Source organism: Mus caroli, unplaced genomic scaffold, assembly GCF_978045245.1.
Source record: "Mus caroli unplaced genomic scaffold, Mus_caroli_1 scaffold_2, whole genome shotgun sequence".
NCBI lineage: Eukaryota > Metazoa > Chordata > Mammalia > Rodentia > Muridae > Mus > Mus caroli.
Genome location: NW_028227257.1, coordinates 160,090,240 through 160,107,129, shown reverse-complemented (window position 1 = coordinate 160,107,129; position 16,890 = coordinate 160,090,240). Strand labels below are relative to the sequence as shown.

General features: G+C 42.7%; 1 protein-coding gene across 17 annotated transcripts in view; it reads left to right on the top strand.

Annotated features, from left to right (window-relative positions):
• The window catches only part of Kiaa1217 (KIAA1217 ortholog), a 470,681-nt gene that overhangs the window by 354,963 nt on the left and 98,828 nt on the right, over positions 1–16,890 (top strand). For all 17 annotated transcript variants that reach the window (XM_029470015.2, XM_029470001.2, XM_029470022.2 and 14 more), the window contains one exon: positions 14,253–14,451. In XM_029470015.2, coding sequence (XP_029325875.1) covers positions 14,253–14,451 — 199 coding nt within the window. The remainder of the gene's footprint in view (positions 1–14,252; positions 14,452–16,890) is intronic.

The window sequence follows — 16,890 nt, the reverse complement described above, 5'->3', positions numbered from 1 at the left end:
CACTTGCTTTCTGTCCACCACCATACTGCTGTCCCCGCCTTCTGCTTACCTTTAACCTCGAGGCTACTGTCATCAGTGTACCAGCTCGAACCCTCAGGCCAAGGCTGATCTGATCCTTCAGATCATTTCAAGTACCAGTTTCTCAGCACAGTGATGAGTAGGTGCAGTCTCACGCAGTGGGACAGCAGGTGGAACGAAGCGAAGGTCACTCGTTCAGTCAACAAAAAGTTCTGATGTGTCACAGGAGCGTTGGTAGTCATCCATCAGTCAGGGGGCTTTTGGATAATGCTTTCAAGAGCGTGGGATGCCATTACAGCTAGTTACTGTCCCAGAGTGAGCTTATCAGCATCCTTGACAAGCAGATTATGGCAATAATAGCTTACAGGCAAGAAAACCACCCGCTGGCAACAGGGTGTAACTTCTTGGTTAGGTAAGCCACTGGCCTTTTTCAAAGTCCCAAAGTCTGAGAAAGGACTCCTCTGGTGACCCCTGATCTCTCTTCCACATAAAGAGTGAAAGGCTTGGTTAGGTCAGGCAAAGGCTGGCCATCAAGAGGGCCTTTTTAATTTTTTAAAGGCTTTCTGGCAATCCGGGATCCACAAAACACCTCCCCTTTCTTGGTTAGGGAGTACAACAGGGCAGCTAAGGTCGCCAACCCAGGTGTCTAGAGTCTGTAGAAGCCAGCAAGTACCCAAGAATTTTCTTACTTGCCTTGGCGTAGTTAGCCACTACTTCCCGTCTCGAAGGGTGTATCTCAAGTAAGTAACTTCAGTCTGACACAGCTGAGTCTTTTTAGCTGAGGCTCGGTCTTCAGTTGCCCAGGTTTCCTGTCTAGATCCTGTCTTTTTCTTTCTCTCCTATCAAATTTCTCTCTTGTCTAAGATCCCTCCTGTTTTCTCTTTCTTCTGCCTCCCGCCTCTCTCTCTCTCACACACACTTTGCCTCTTTCACTAATCACATAACTGTCTCCCTCTCATAATACACCTTCTAATCTCTGAAGTTTCTTTCTGATATCGGGAGCCAACTGCCTTATGAAGGCCGGCCAGGCCACTGAGGCCTTCTGGGCTTCCGAGGTAAGATTAAAGGGAGTGAACTGCCTGAAGGCTTCCATAAGCCTTTCAAGGAACATTGAGGGAGGTTCGATCGGCCCCTGCATTACCTCTTACCTTAGCCAAATTAGTGGGCCTGTCTCGAGGCACCTTGGAGACCAGAGCCTGGCGTTAGATTTTCAAGCTCTCCTTACCTTCAGCCATGTTGCAGTCTCAACTGGGGCGAGTCAAAAGGAATCCCATGTTGATCTCATTTTGTAGCTGTGTAAACCGCTGTTGGCTTCCGGGCCATTTTTCTAGCTTCTAACAGAATTCTCTCTCGCTCTTCCGTTGTTAAGAGCATCTGCAACAGCTGTTGACAATCATCTCAAGTAGGCTGATGAGAGAACATAAGGAACTCTACAAACCCTGTGAGGCATTGGGGATCCTGAGAAAGGGGGTGGTTAGTTCTCCAGTTATAAATACTAGCAGAGGAAAATGACCAGTACTGAAGGGTTTAAAGTTTGGGCGGGTCCACCAGAGTCCGCCCAGACTCTGTGCTCTGCAGCTCCATGTACCGCAGCGGTCCACCTCTCGACACCCCGAGGGGTTTAGGGTTCCCTCCGCGGCTGGGGTTGAGGCTGTGGATAAGGGGAAGGTTGTGGACTAGGCCACTCAGGAGGCTTCATACAACCACAATTTTGAGAAGCAAAACCAAATTTTAAACAATCTATTTTTTTTTAAATGAACTCTAAAAACATTACTTGCTACAAAGTTTGGCTGTCCGTTCCTGCACACAAACACAAGAAGGTGTAGCCGCCAATATATCTGTTACAAATCGGGTTTCTAGGATAAGAATTAAAACATATTTATACTTTTGAAACTATTTAGAAACAAAAATGAAATGGCCGTATACATTTGCTCATTTAAACCAAACAAAATTCTTAATTTTTCTAGCTGTAATTTCAAGAGAGGAGCACCTTGTCACCTGATGAATCTAATTATCACAAGCACAGAGATTTTTGTAGAACTTGAGAAGCTGCTGGTCCTTATAAGAGCAGCGTTTATAATCAGCTCCTAGCAGGGCTTCTCTAGCCACACTAGATTCCTAACTACAGGTGCAGGGCTCCAAAGACCAATTAAAACTGTTTATTTTATTTTATTTTTTACCAAATTATCCCCAGATAGTCGGAGAGTACTGCTTTTCTCAAAACCCATTCTCTCACATCTCAGGTGTAAACTATCTCTAGTCAGGGTATAAAGCACCTGTGAGAATTACCTTTGCTTTTCTAGATTTTCACATAGCTCTAAACACATACACAAAAACACATAAAACAGAAACCAACAGATCCAGACACATTCGACCCTTTCTTGTCCTCTACAAGCAGGCAAGAGAATTAGACGATTTTGGAGGGGGAAGCTTCCGCTTCAACAGAACTCGGTCCCTCTGACCGATCCGGAGACGGCCAGGCGTCCCTGGCTCTCCTTACCTCCCAGGGCGTCCCCCAGGGCCACAGCCTGTGGTCCTCCTAGCACGTCTGCCGACCACAGTCCTCCGGTCCTTACGGCCCAAAAGGACAGCTGCAAATACCGACCGCGCGCGCATTTCAGACCCCATCACCCCATCGTCTACAAACACCAGCATCCATTTCTACCTAGACGACCAAAACCAGAGAAGCACACTTGTTCCTCACTCTGCCAGGTGTAAAACCAAGGCACGAGGTGGGACTCGAACCCACGATCTCGCAACCCGAAAACCAAGACACAAATTTCACTCTGCCAGGTGTAAAACCAAGGCACGAGGTGGGACTCGAACCCACGATCTCGCAACCCGAAAACCAAGACACAAATTTCACTCTGCCAGGTGTAAAACCAAGGCACGAGGTGGGACTCGAACCCACGATCTCGCAACCCGAAAACCAAGACACAAATTTAATAAACTCAGATGGATCCGAACTCAGACTTCGCCATGCTTCAGAAACATAGGACAAGACACAAACAACCCAACACAACAAGCACATGTTCCAATGTTCGTTTCAGAAAACAGACACTCAAAACAGAGACACCGGCCGGCACACACACAAGAGGGGATCCCCATACCTCCAAGTCGGTTCTCGGGTGTGAGGGGTGGTCGCGTTTCCCGGCCAACGCACCAAATGAAAGACCCACAACGTGAGGACTCCCTCACGTTCTGACTCAGGAGAGGCGACACCCCAAAATCACCCACAAGAAACGGTCTTGCTGCAACTTGCAAGAGGATTTTTATTCGAGAGCGTTCTCGGGCCCATGGTCATACACCACGCAGGGGTAGAGGACCATGGCGCACTGAGTAGCTGAGTAAGGGGGTATTTAAAGGAAGAAACCACAATTCATGGAGGTGGGGAGGGCGTTGTTGGAAAATACCAAAAATACCAGTTAAGAGTCACAAGGAAGTATAAAGTCACAAGTGTCAGGTTATCTCTCAAGGCAGTTTCTAAGAGCCCCTAACAATCTAAGAGCCCCTAAAGGTAGCACATTTGCATTGCAGGTTCCAGTAATGGTCAGGGTGCCATTCTTTGAATTGAACCCAGGAAGCTGGTAGGTGGAGGAATGTCGCTATCTGTTTTATGACCAGTACCTGGAGCACTAAGCCACAAAGGCTACACTCCCAAGCCTGGGCCCAAAAGCCTTGAATTTTGTTTTTACTTTGCTATACTTTTTTAATACTTCTTCACCCCTCTCAGCACCCAGTGCCTGCTGTTTCTTTCCCTTGAGTCAACTGTGCTAGTTAGCTCTTCTGATCTAGAAACTGTGCACATAAAATAACCTGAAACAAAGATGAGGCTTTTAACATTTCATCATTGAAGATTAAGCTTATCCAAAAGGTTTTGTTTTGGGGTGGGTTTTGTTTTTGTTTTTGCTTTTTTTGTTTTGGTGTGTATGCTTAAGAAAATCAACTTGATTCTTAAAGTATTTTTTGTTATAAGTGCGTTGTACTTCCCTTTGCCTTTATCTAAATCTATTATGATTACGATTAGGGTTATGTTATTTTGTATACTAAAGGTTGTGCAAGGGAGCTGGCACATGGTTGGGGGTTGTCTAATGAATAAGCTGATTCTTTGGTGTCTATGACGTCTCCTCAAGTACCTCATTGTAAATGTTTAATGATAGCGCTTCTTTTTTTTTTGAGTTAATTTTATTACATATTTTCTTTTTATTTATTTATTTATTTATTTATTTATTTATTTATTTATTTATTTATTTATTATATGTAAGTACACTGTAGCTGTCTTCAGACACTCCAGAAGAAGGAGTCAGATCTCGTTACAGATGGTTGTGAGCCACCATGTGGTTGCTGGGATTTGAACTCCGGACCTTCGGAAGAGCAATCGGGTGCTCTTACCCACTGAGCCATCTCACCAGCCCTACATATTTTCTTTATTTACATTTCAAATGTTATCCCCTTTCCTAGTTTACCCTCCGAAAATCCCCTATCCCATTCCCCCTCCCCCTGCTCCCCAATCCATCCACTCCCATTCCTGGTCCTGGCATTCCCCTATCCTGAGGCATAGAGCCTTAACAGGACCAAGGGCTTCTTCTCCCATTGATGACTGACTAGGCCATCCTCTGCTACATATGCAGCTAGAGCCACAAGTTTCACCATGTGTTTTCTTTGATTGGTGGTTTAGTTCCAAGGAGCTCTGGGGGAACTGGTTAGTTCATATTGATGTTCCTCCTATGGGGCTTCAGACACATTCAGCTCTCTGGGTACTCTCTCTAGCTCCTTCATTGGGGACCTTGTGCTCCGTCCAATGGATGACTGTGAGCATCCACTTCAGTATTTGCCAGGCACTGGCAGAGCCTCACAGGAGACAGTTATATCAGGCTCCTATCAGCAAGCTCTTTTTGGCATCTGTCTGGGTTCGGTGGTTGTTTATGGGATGGATCCCCAAGTGGGGCAGTCTCTGGATGGTTGTTCCTTCAGGCTCTGCTCCAAAACTTGTCTCTGTAACTCCTTCCATGGGTATTTTGTTTCCCCTTCTAAAAAGGATTCTGAGCTTCTGGGCTAATATTCACTTACCAGTGAGTGCATATCATGTGTGTTCTTTTGTGATTGGGTTACCTCACTCAAGATGATATCTTACAGATCTATCCGTTTGTCAAAAAATTTCATAAATTCATTGTTTTTAATAGCTGCACCATATTACTCCATTGTGTAAATAGGAGATCTTTCCATCTTCTGAGATCTTCATTAATTTCTTTCTTCAGAGACTTGAAGTTCTTTTTTTTTTTTTTCCCCAAGATGGTTTCTCCGTATAGCCCTGGCTGTCCTGGAATTCACTCTGTAGACCAGGCTGGCCTCAAACTCAGAAATCCTCCTGCCTCTGCCTCCCAAGAACTGGGATTAAAGGTGTGTGCCACCACCGACCGGCCGAGACTTGATGTTCTTATCATTCAGATCTTTCACTTCCTTAGTTAGAGTCACACCAAGGTGTTTTATATTATTTGTGACTATTTTGAAGGGTGTTGTTTCCCTAATTTCTTTCTCAGTCTGTTTATCCTTTGTGTAGAGAAAGGCTACTGATTTGTTTGATTTACTTTTATATCCAGCTACTGCATTGAAGCTATTTATCAGGTATAGGAATTCTCTGGTGGAATTTTTGGGGTCACTTATATCATCATATCATCTGCTAATAGTGTTATTTTGATTTCTTCCTTTCCAATTTGTATTCCTTTGATCTCCTTTTGTTGTCTAATTGCTCTGGCTAGGACTTCAAGTACTATTATTGAATAGGTAGGGAGATAAGGAGCAGACTTGTCTAGTCCCTGATTTTAGTGGGATTGCTTCAAGTTTCTCACCCTTTAGTTTGATGTTGGCTACTGGTTTGCTGTATATTGCTTTTATTATGTCTAAGAATGGGTGTTGAATTCCTGGTCTTTCCAAGACTTTTATCATGAAGGGCTGTTGGACTTTCTCAATGCTTTCTCAGCATCTAAGGAGATGATCATGTGGTTTTTGTGTTTGAGTTTGTTTATAGTGGATCTCGTCGATGGATTTCCGTATATTAAACCATCCCTGCATCCCTGGGATGAAGCCTACTTGGTCATGATGGATGATCGTTTTGATCATCTTCCGCCTTAAGAAATGACCCCCCTTACCCACGTATGTATTATTCTCTTGGTCATTCCCTTTAAGGTGAGCAAACTGTCATGGAAGATGATTAAACCAGGCCTTGTTTTATAAGTGATGTACAGAAGAGTATCGAGGAATTTGAGTGGATCCTTCAGGCAGTCTCGGTATTTTAGTGTATAGCAATCAAATAGGTAAACTTAACAACAAACTAATGAAACCAAGGTGCAAGCCTCAAAGTTTGTCAATGGGTGGTAAAGGCTGGTGCATACCTTTAATATCTGCACTTGGGAGGCAGAGGCAGGCAGATCTCTGTGAGTTTGAGGTCAGCCTGGCCTACAGAGTGAGTCTTTGACAACCAGGACTTTATAAAGAAACTCTGTCTCAGAAAGAAAAAAAATTGGACAACTTTCCTACCAAGGTAATTAACTTTTATAAATTTGGCTCCTTTCCATTTTGTTTTATGCTCTATCATCTATCACTTAACAAAATATAATTTCTTGCTCAATGTTATATACTGTTAGACATTTATTGAAACATCAGTGTCCCACTGAGTAGATTGATTTATTGAGTTCATTTATCAAATCAATCCCCTGTGGTTAGACCATCCTCCTCACCCATATTGAACTGACAACGTGAGCTCCCTGGTAAGAACGTCTCTGTGCCTAAATGTGCAGAGTTGGATTTATTAATTGAAACTGCATATTTTGAGAGTTTTGAATACATATTTACAAAGAGCCTTTCCAGCAGAAGTATGAGAATATCTTTCCAATTTTTCACTGTACTGCTGACTTTAATGTAAATACCTTTGCCAATTTCATAGATGTTAAAAATGGTCTTTCTGTTTTCATTTTAATATTTTCATGAGTTTGCAAACACATTTTTCCCTTCAGAAATTACTACAACAGCTCTTCATCTATTCAAGCTATTGGCCTTTTGCCACTGGTGATGTATATCATGATTTGTGCTTTGCATAATCTTAACGTGGATTTGGAGGACCTGGGGATCTTAAGTCAATTGGAACTGTTGTATCACCTGCCTGTGGAGCATGCCCTCTAGGACTAATGTATTGTCATTCCAGGAGGCAAGCATGTTTCATAGGAACACAATCACTGTACAGGGAGAATTGAATTCATTTAAAGTAAATACATGTGCGCATCTATGAGGTACTTCACACTATATTATATATTACCATCTGGTGAGAGAAACTGGCTTGTTTACTAGCAACTGTGGTGCAAAAGTTAAGAGCCATCCATGCCTGCAATCTCAATAAAACACACTATAAGCATGTTTGTGAATTCCTCAAAGCATGATGAAGTTCTGTGGTGGTGTGGTTAGGGGCTGGAATGGTTGATCCTGACTGTCAGTTCCCTTAGATTGAAGAGTGCCCAGGAGATTAGTAAAGCAGTCTGTGAGGGTATTTTCAAAGAGGATTGTTGAGTGTGGGAAACACTATTCTGTACATAGGGGTCTCTTTGGAGGAAAAGAGGAAGAAAGAGATAGCCTGCTGACACACATTCTCTCTGCTTCCTGACTCCCATGGGGTAAGCTGCTTGGCTCTGCTATGTTTTTCTTGCTACAATGAACTGAAACCTCTGATGTTGTGAACCAAATTAGAACTTTCTCCTCTTAAGTTGTTTTTCTCAAATATGTCTCACCATAGCAACAAGTCTGATTAACATAGGGAAAGAAGCTTGTTCAAAGAAGGTGTGTGTGTGTGTGTTTGTGTGTGTGTGTGTGTGTGTGTAAGTATGGGCAAGGAGGGCATTGTAAGTTGGTGGCTCATTAGACTGAATGTGCATGACAATGTCCAGCATACTCACAGTGCCTGGGAAAGCAGGGTGACTTCAGTCTAGGCCTAGGAGACTAAGTCACACTGTTAATATCCTTAGCTACTTTATTACAGTATATGAGGTGTTCCACATTCTGAGTGTGAGTGAGGTTTGGAAGATGATAAAGATGTACCTATAATGGCACAAGAATGACCTGCCAAGTGCACTTTGTTTTATTGTGACTAAGATTCTTGGATAAAATCCATGGTGCATTTGTAAAGTCATTGAAGTGGGAACAATTTTGATTGTCTAGATTCTTTCTTTTTACAGATTTATTTATTTATTACATGTAAGTATACTATAGCTGTCTTCAGATACTTTTTCTTCTCTCTCTGGCTCCACTTACTCCAGCCCCACTCGCTCCTACCTAGAGATTCATTTATTTAAGTACACTGTAGTTGTCTTCAGACACCCCAGAAGAGGACATCAGATCTTATTACAGATGGTTGTGAGCCACCATGTGGTTGCTGGGATTTGAACTCAGAACCTTCAGAAGAGCAGTCAGTGCTCTTAACCGCTGAGCCATCTCTCCAGCCCAATTCTTTAGATTCTTTTTTTTTTTAATATTTTTATTACATATTTTCCTCAATTACATTTCCAATGCTATCCCAAAAGTCCCCCATAGCGCCCCCCACTTCCCTACCCACCCATTCCCATTCTTTTGGCCCTGGCATTCCCCTATATTGGGGCATGTAAAGTTTGCAAGTCCAATGGGCCTCTCTTTCCATTGATGGCCGACTAGGCCATCTTTCGATACATATGCAGCTAGAGACAAGAGCTCCGGGGTTCTGGTTAGTACATCATGTTGTTCCAACAATAGGGTTGCAGATCCCTTTAGCTCCTTGGGTACTTTCTCTAGCTTCTCCATTGGGAGCCCTGTGATACATCCAATAGCTGACTGTGAACATCCACTCCTGTGTTTGCTAGGCCCCGGCATCGTCTCACAAGAGACAGCTATATTTGGGTCCTTTCAGCAAAATCTTGCTAGTGTATGCAATGGTGTCAGCGTTTAGAAGCTGATTATGGGATGGATCCCTGGATACGGCAGTCTCTAAATGGTCCATCCTTTCATCACAGCTACGAACTTTGTCTCTGTAACTCCTTCCCTGGGTGTTTTGTTCCCAATTCTAAGAAGGTGCACAGTGTCCACACTTTGGTCTTCATTCTTCTTGAGTTTCATGTGTTTAGCAAATTGTATCTTATATCTTGGGTATCCTAAGTTTTGGGCTAATATCCACTTATCAGTGAATACATATTGTGTGAGTTCTTTTGTGATTGTGTTACTTCACTCAAGATGATGCCCTCCAGGTCCATCCATTTGGCTAGGAATTTCATAAATTCATTCTTTTTAATAGCTGAGTAGTACTCCATTGTGTAAATGTACCATAATTTCTGTATCCATTCCTCTGTTGAGGGACATCTGGGTTCTTTCCAGCTTCTAGCTATTATAAATAGGGCTGCTATGAACATAGTGGAGCATGTGTCCTTTTTACCGGTTGGGACATCTTCTGGATAGATTCTTAAAGAAGGATTCCACAGGTTCTGAGGTTCACTTCAGAACACCCTGCTGTGACTTTCAGTGCTCCCTAGTTTCCAGTAATCTCCCAGCCCATCCTTGAGATGTAGAATTCCTTCCATGTGCCTGCATTCCCTTCAGTTGGGTCAAAAATAGCATCTTCTTCCCTAACTACCCTCATTATGCTTCAATTTGATCTGTAAGCCACATGGTTATTTAAAAAATGTAAAGCCAGCTCAGGTCACTTGATGACAAGAGACAGGATAGACAAGATGGAGTGCAGACTTTCAAAAGCAGTACACCTCAAAGGCTGGTATTTGCAGGGTCTGCAGAATGGATGTGGATTTGTATTTTAGTTATTAGCTGTAACTTCAGGGAAAGCTACTTGGATCTTATGAGCTTCTATTAGTATTCCCATACCATGAAATGGAGTCACAGTAACTCTTGGACAAGGCTGCTGTCTGATGGGATGGAATCCTTACAATTTGACAAGGATGCTGACTGATGGGATGGAATCCCTGCCCCATTTCTGACATGCAGTGTCATGAATGTGTTTCAGTTCTGTTCTTCATGCAAAGTGAGATTATGGCCCAAAAACCTCCTCAGGAACTTGGAGCAGCCCACACTGACTTGCTAAAAACCATGTGGGTTTAGTTTATCACTATGCCAATAAAATGCCGTCATCTATTAAGGGAATTCCTTCTGAGTTTAAGAATCTCTGAATACCTTTCTGGAATCAAGTGTGAAAATGCCACTCCCCTCTGTCTGCAAAGGCATCCGTCCCATGCTCTTTGGACTATCGAGTTCTATAACTGGACATGTGGCCCCAGCTGGCAGCTGCACCAGCCAGACCTGAGGTAACCGGCGTTTAGGCCCAATTTGTTTCCACTCCAGAGTCTTTAAATTCTATTTCAAGCACATTCACATACAGAATGCAGATGTAGGGATGAAAACCAGGCGGTTTGTGGTGTCAAGGCTGTGATATTGAACTGCTGCAAGGCAGTTCTATACAAACCTCACCTGCGGATTGTTTCAGGCACAGCCTTCAGGAATGGTGGTAGACTTTTCTTATGGTTTAAGCGAACCCATGGGGCAGCCACCATAATTCTCATTTGGAACAAAACATCCCACAATTTGTGATCGAATAGGCTTGAAAGATTTTCTCTGCACTCTAACAAATTTGTGACTTCATAGGAACACAGGAGAACTTTTTCCCTGAGGATCTGACATGGGATGGGGAGCAAGGAGTAACAGAACTACTCATGCCTCATACACAAAGATAACATGGGACAGGTTTATATTAATGTACAAGCAAGATGCTGTGAGACTAAGTATGTTTTCAGAAGAACTTAGAGCTCAGATAGTCCCTAACCTAAAGTCCCCTTTAAATGACTAATAAATATGTATTAATTCATTCAGTATATATTTATTAAGAACCTGCAATAGAGGCTGGAGATGACTCAGCTGTTGAATGCGTGTATCAGAAGCAGAGACAGGAATCCCCAGAGCTGCCTGGCTTCCACGACTAGTCATATCAGTGCACTCTGGGTTTGATTTTGAGACCCTTCCTTAGAGAATTGCAATCAAGGATGACTCCACGCATTAGCCTCGGGCTTTCATTTGCATATACACACATATATAAATCTATGCATTCATACACAAGCACACACCACACACACATGAAAGATGGGGGGAAAGACCTATGATATAATAGGCACTTTGATAGATATAAAGACAAAGGACAAACAAACTTTAAAACTTCCCTAGTCTTAGTGCTGGTGGGAGGGCTCAGTGGTTACGAGAGCTTGCTGCTTTTTCAGAAGAGCCAAGATTGGTTCCCATCACTCCCATATGGCTGCTTATGGCCACAGGCATCTCCCGTTCCAGGTAATCTGCCACCTTCTTTTGACCTCCATGGGTTTCTGCATCCACATTGTGCTCATTAACCTGACCAGGCACACATATGTACACATAAAGATATAAAATAAACATTTTAGAAAAATCTCTATGCTCATGAAATTTATTCTAGCTAAAAGGCCATGAGCAAATACATTTCTGGAACCAAGTGAGAGAATAGCACTCCCCTTTCTTTGCAAAGGCAAGGTTCCCATCTTCTCTGGACGGTCACTATCTATAACAGGATGTGTGTCTCATACCCAGCTGGCAGCTGCACTCGCCAGCTTGATGTCAAGAATTAGGTTATGAGTTTGCTCCACCTGGAGAGAAATGTTAAGGAGTAGAAAGAAAAAAAGGATAGGATATAAGGTAAGAGGGAAAACGGGTGTTGAAATTCTAGGGGAGGCATCCACGGAAATCCTCACCAAGAAGCTGGCTTTAATAGGGACCTGATTGGTGCATGGGGGTAGGGGTGTGGGGGTGAACCTAAATGGCAAATACCTTCTACCAGATTGCCTTAAGTGCTGCTCTGTTGTCCTTTGGTTCCTGGTTGACACTGAGAAAGACAACATCTTTCTGATGCTTGGTCCTTCCTCTGGGACTTTCCCCTAACCCTAAGAACCTTGAGGGCCTATCATCATCCAAGTATCATGACAAGCTTGAGTATGTTAGGCATTTCATGTACTCTTTGAGTTTGAACCTTAGTTGCAGGGAGGGAAAAGACAATCATATATTCTCTTTTGTTTAGGGTTTTTGTTTTTTGTTTTTGTTTTTCCCTAGGAAGGAAAATGCCTAATGAAAATCTCACAATCCTCTCTTCTTTCATGTTAAAAGCTTTCCTAAAGCATCCAAAATGCTTAGAAGTCTGTTAGTATCAAAGAGGGAGATACAGACATTCCTACCTGATGGCAGATGTTCATACATCGTTCCTGGCTTGGCTCTTTCACAGAATCTTAGGGTCTCTTCCTCTGGGCCACTCAGCTTTCTAGAAAACTTGCCCTGGGTCTTACAGTTGAATGGATGTGCCTAGCATTATCCTTTAAGGCTGATCATCCAGAATCCAATCTTCAACTAAGTTCTTCAGTCTTGTTCGATGAACACGGTGAGGAGTTCCTTACCGTTGAGTGTGGAGAGAAGGGAGAGATAAACACATCCCTTGCCTTGCCATTGGGGAGAAATGAAGTTGAGTGAAGCCTCATCCTTTCATGCCCATCCTCTAAAGGAGCTAGCCTGGCACCTGTGGGTTTCTGTGCTCCAACTCACTGCATAAGGAGTTCTTCCCTTGAAGAAGTCAGTGTTAGCTTTCTCTCATCCACATCTTATCTACTCTCCCCTTTTCACTTCTTCCACGTGTGCTTTTTCTTATGTCCTTACTATTTTGGTGGAACTTCTGGAGGGTACTTTGTTTGGGTAGATGCCATTTTTAACTGGAAGGCATAGGTTTCTTTTTCAATCTCTTCCCACTAACACTCACCCTCATGTTAGTTTACTCCCCATAGCTTCTCACCAAGACACAAACTTTAGTTGCCAGATGAAGTCTCCTCACCTTTGATTTAATGTTTTAGTTATCCATGTCCAAATGACAGACGAAGGCGTGTGTGTGTGTGTGTGTGTGTGTGTGTGTGTGTGCGTGTGGTGTTTCTGTCACTATGATAAAATACCCTGACAGCAACCAAACTAGGGGGAAAGGGTTTATTTTGTCTTACAGTTCCAGAGTGATAAGAGTCCAACATGGTCAAAGAAAACATGACAACAGGAAGGAAGACATGATAGCAAGAGCAGGAAGCTGGGTGACCACATTCCATCCACATAAAACAAAAAGAAGAGCAAATGGGGGCAGACTATAAAGCCTCCAATCCTGCCCCCAGCAATGTCCTCACTCCAGCAAGGCTCCACCTACTAAAGGTCTCATGATTTAAGCAGACAGCACCACTGGTGGGGGAACAAGTGTTCAAACATATGAGTCTGGAGACCTTTGATAGTCAAACCACAGTAGCAAGAATGGTAACTTGGGACTACTAATACTGTCATTTACTGGCTTCAAACTCTGCAGTTGCAGCAGTGCTTGGTGGGGATATGTCCTTCCTGTCACAGGGCTGGGGAGTCCACGACCAAGATGTTCATCCAGTGCTCACAGCTATACAAGGATGCGTTGCTGGAGTGGTCAGATAGGGCTCCCATTCTTCCACATAAGAACTCTTTCTGGACTTAGGTTGGAGTCCTCAGATATGGGTTCTGCGAGGAAACATCAAACCTTGCTCATCCAATGTGCCAACAAGCATCAGGTCTTCATTTCTCAGCACACTGCCTGTTTCATTGGCCAGAATGAGACATATGCCCCTTTGGAACTCAGTGGACATTCAGTGATGGTATTTGTGCCCCCCGCTTTTTTTAGTATGTCAAGGTTCCAGACTTTTTAGGGGGCTTTAATATGATATAAACATTCAATAGCTATACAAAAATACACAGAAATGTGCTACCATTTCCACTTGATATGTTCCTGAATAAACTACTAAGACAAGCACTGAGTCTTATACATTGATTATATTCCCAGTTAATGAAATACATGTTAAAAATAGCCCTGCAGGGTCAGAGTCCTAAATATTCCTCTTCTGAGAACATTGTGTATTGTCTTTTGCTATAGGTGATAAGGTTAACTCCTTGTCCTTTTGATTCCAAAAATGCAGGGAAATGACCTCTTTAACCCTTGCTCAGACTCCAAAGAATGACCTGGGTGCTTATATGCTAACCAGACAGTCCATTTGGAGGAGTAAGCGTCTGTAGAGTCACTGCAGTGTGATAGAAGTGGCTTGATGCTGTGCTTGGTTCTTGCTCTGTCAGCTGATAATTGTGTGTTCCTTTGCATGCAGGTGTTCTCTACCTCCAGTATGGAGACGAAACCAAACAGCTGCGGATGCCGAATGAAGTCACAAGCACAGACACAATCCGAGCTCTCTTCGTAAGTGCCTTTCCCCAGCAGCTCACCATGAAGATGCTGGAGTCGCCCAGTGTTGCCATCTACATCAAGGATGAGAGCAGAAATGTCTACTATGAGTTAAATGATGTGAGGTAAGTAGTTTCCTTTGGGGGTGTTGTTTTAGAGTGTGATTGTCTCCACCTATTTTATTTTGAGGGTCATTGGCCACTGTATTGAATGTCTAGCGTTTGTGCTCAGTCCAAATTTCTACTCCTTCTGATGGCAAGAGTCCAGTCATTACATTTAGTGGGACTGCTGCACACAGATGGGAATTTGGGCTCTGGCTCCCAAAGTTAAGTACAAAGATGAAAACACACTTCTTCTGGGTAGACCTTTGAATGTGTTACTAGCTCTGCCTATATCATAGCTGAAAAGGATATAAATGATCCAGCAGTGCATTTTATCTAAAAAGCAAGAAAACTAAAGCCCAGAGAGGTGGTCAAGAAGTGCCAAGAGCTAAAGGCATAATTAAAACTGAATTTTCAAACTCCTCCCTAGAATATTCTTTCTCCCATGACAGAGCCTGTTCTAGGTAATGATCCCACTGGCTCTTCACCTATGTCTTATATGTTTAAAATGAAACGGTAGGTGCACTATACACAGAGGATGCTGAGAAACAGCCTCACATTCCATTTCTAAAAAATTCTTCCTTTACTCAAAGATGTCACGTGTCTCATAGTCTTTCTCCAGGAAACCAAGTTGGATAGATTCACAGGAGTGCTGGCAGCCAGGGGACCAAAGCCTTGTCCTTAACTGCAGTCGCACTGTCTATACAACCACGGGACCCTTCTGGTCTGTCCCAGGCAAACCACCTGAAAAACAGAATCTAAATCTATATAACCAAGCAGTTACTGTTTAGGGTATAGTCCCTAAATATTTTAGAAGTCAAATAATTATATCACAACTAACCTAACCCTTTCCTTTTATGGAATCAGGAACTCACAGATAAACAATTAAAAACCAAAAGATGTGCGTGTGCGCATGGGGCGCGCGCACGCGCACACACACACACATACACACACACACACACACACACACACACACACACCAATCCTGGCTGTTTACATGCTCACCCAAATCATGAAGGGCAGGAGCCAGACTCTCTGTTCTCTGCCCTGGGGATGGCCGCCTCTGCTGTTCCTTCACTGTGGAAAGAGCAAGGAGCACTTTGTAAAACTGTGCCTGCAGAACATGAATGCCAGCTGATCCATATCTAACAGTGATCCCAGATGACATTCTGAGACATGTGCCAAGGTGTGAGTAATTTTGGGCTTTCAGAATTTGACACATGCCCCAAGCTACAGGTGCTACATCTGTTGTGCAACTTCCTGCTTTTGGAAAACAGGTTTAAATATTTATGATCACTGAAAAGTCATGCTTATTTTTTAAATAAATTATTAATCAAGCTGTCACCATTTTTTTTTTTTAATTTGCAAAACATAACCTTAAACCGGAGGTAATGGAATTATATTTGAAGCATATACTTGTAATAATAGAAAGCCACGAGACACTTTCACATGGACAGACCACTTCAAGGCAATTGTCTTGCATTTCTGCATTTCCATGGAGAGGCCTTGAGAACAGCAATAGAGACTAAAGGAGAAAAATAAGCAAAAGCACGTGATTATCAGGCTGTAAGGAGGAGATTGGGAGTGGCTGGGCTGCAGACTTGCAGACTATAGAAACGCTTTCATGTGGCCATTTACCATTTTCTACAGCCTGTCACAAGACTTAAGCTATATTTAACTCCTGGGGATTGGTTTTGCATTCTTCTGAAATGTCACAAGGAGACTCAGGAAGAGCCAAGGTGGAGAACAGTCATGGTCCTCCTCAATGGAAATCCAGCTGATAAGACAACTAAAAGCATTGCTGCTGAAAGAGAGATGCTTTTTAAGCATTAATAACTTGAGGGCATGGCTCAAGAGAAGAACATTTGCCTGCCAAGAACAAGTCCATGGTATCCCCATACATGCACACACAATGCACCCACATACTCACACATGTGTACATGCACACACACACAAACTAATGATGCTCAATATAGTTTCTATGCCATTTGTTTTTTTATTGCAATAATGATAACGTGTAGGTCCTTTGCCTGCCATTTTCTCTCCTTAGATTTCTTTTCAATTTCTTGAATTTAAGTGTGAAAAATGAGCCTAAAATTCTTCAAGATAAAATATTTTTGTTTGGTGAATATATTATTAACCCTAAATGATTATATGTATGCTCCTCATAGTATCATTTGATTTTTAGCTTTAATAGATATGACATTTCAATTATATTTAGCAGTGGAATTTTTTTTTTTTACCACAGACATTATATAATACATTAAAAAAAAAAGACTATCAGATAGGCCTTAACTAAAACAATGACTTTAATCTGGAGTTACAGAATTCCCATTCACATCTTTCTGTGTCTTTGAAGTCAAAGCCTATTTCCTGACCATTTGACTAGTTCCTTATTGTGTTGGCTTCATAAATTTTCCTCAGGGAGGTTCAGGTCAGACTGCTGTATGGCAATGTCACCAT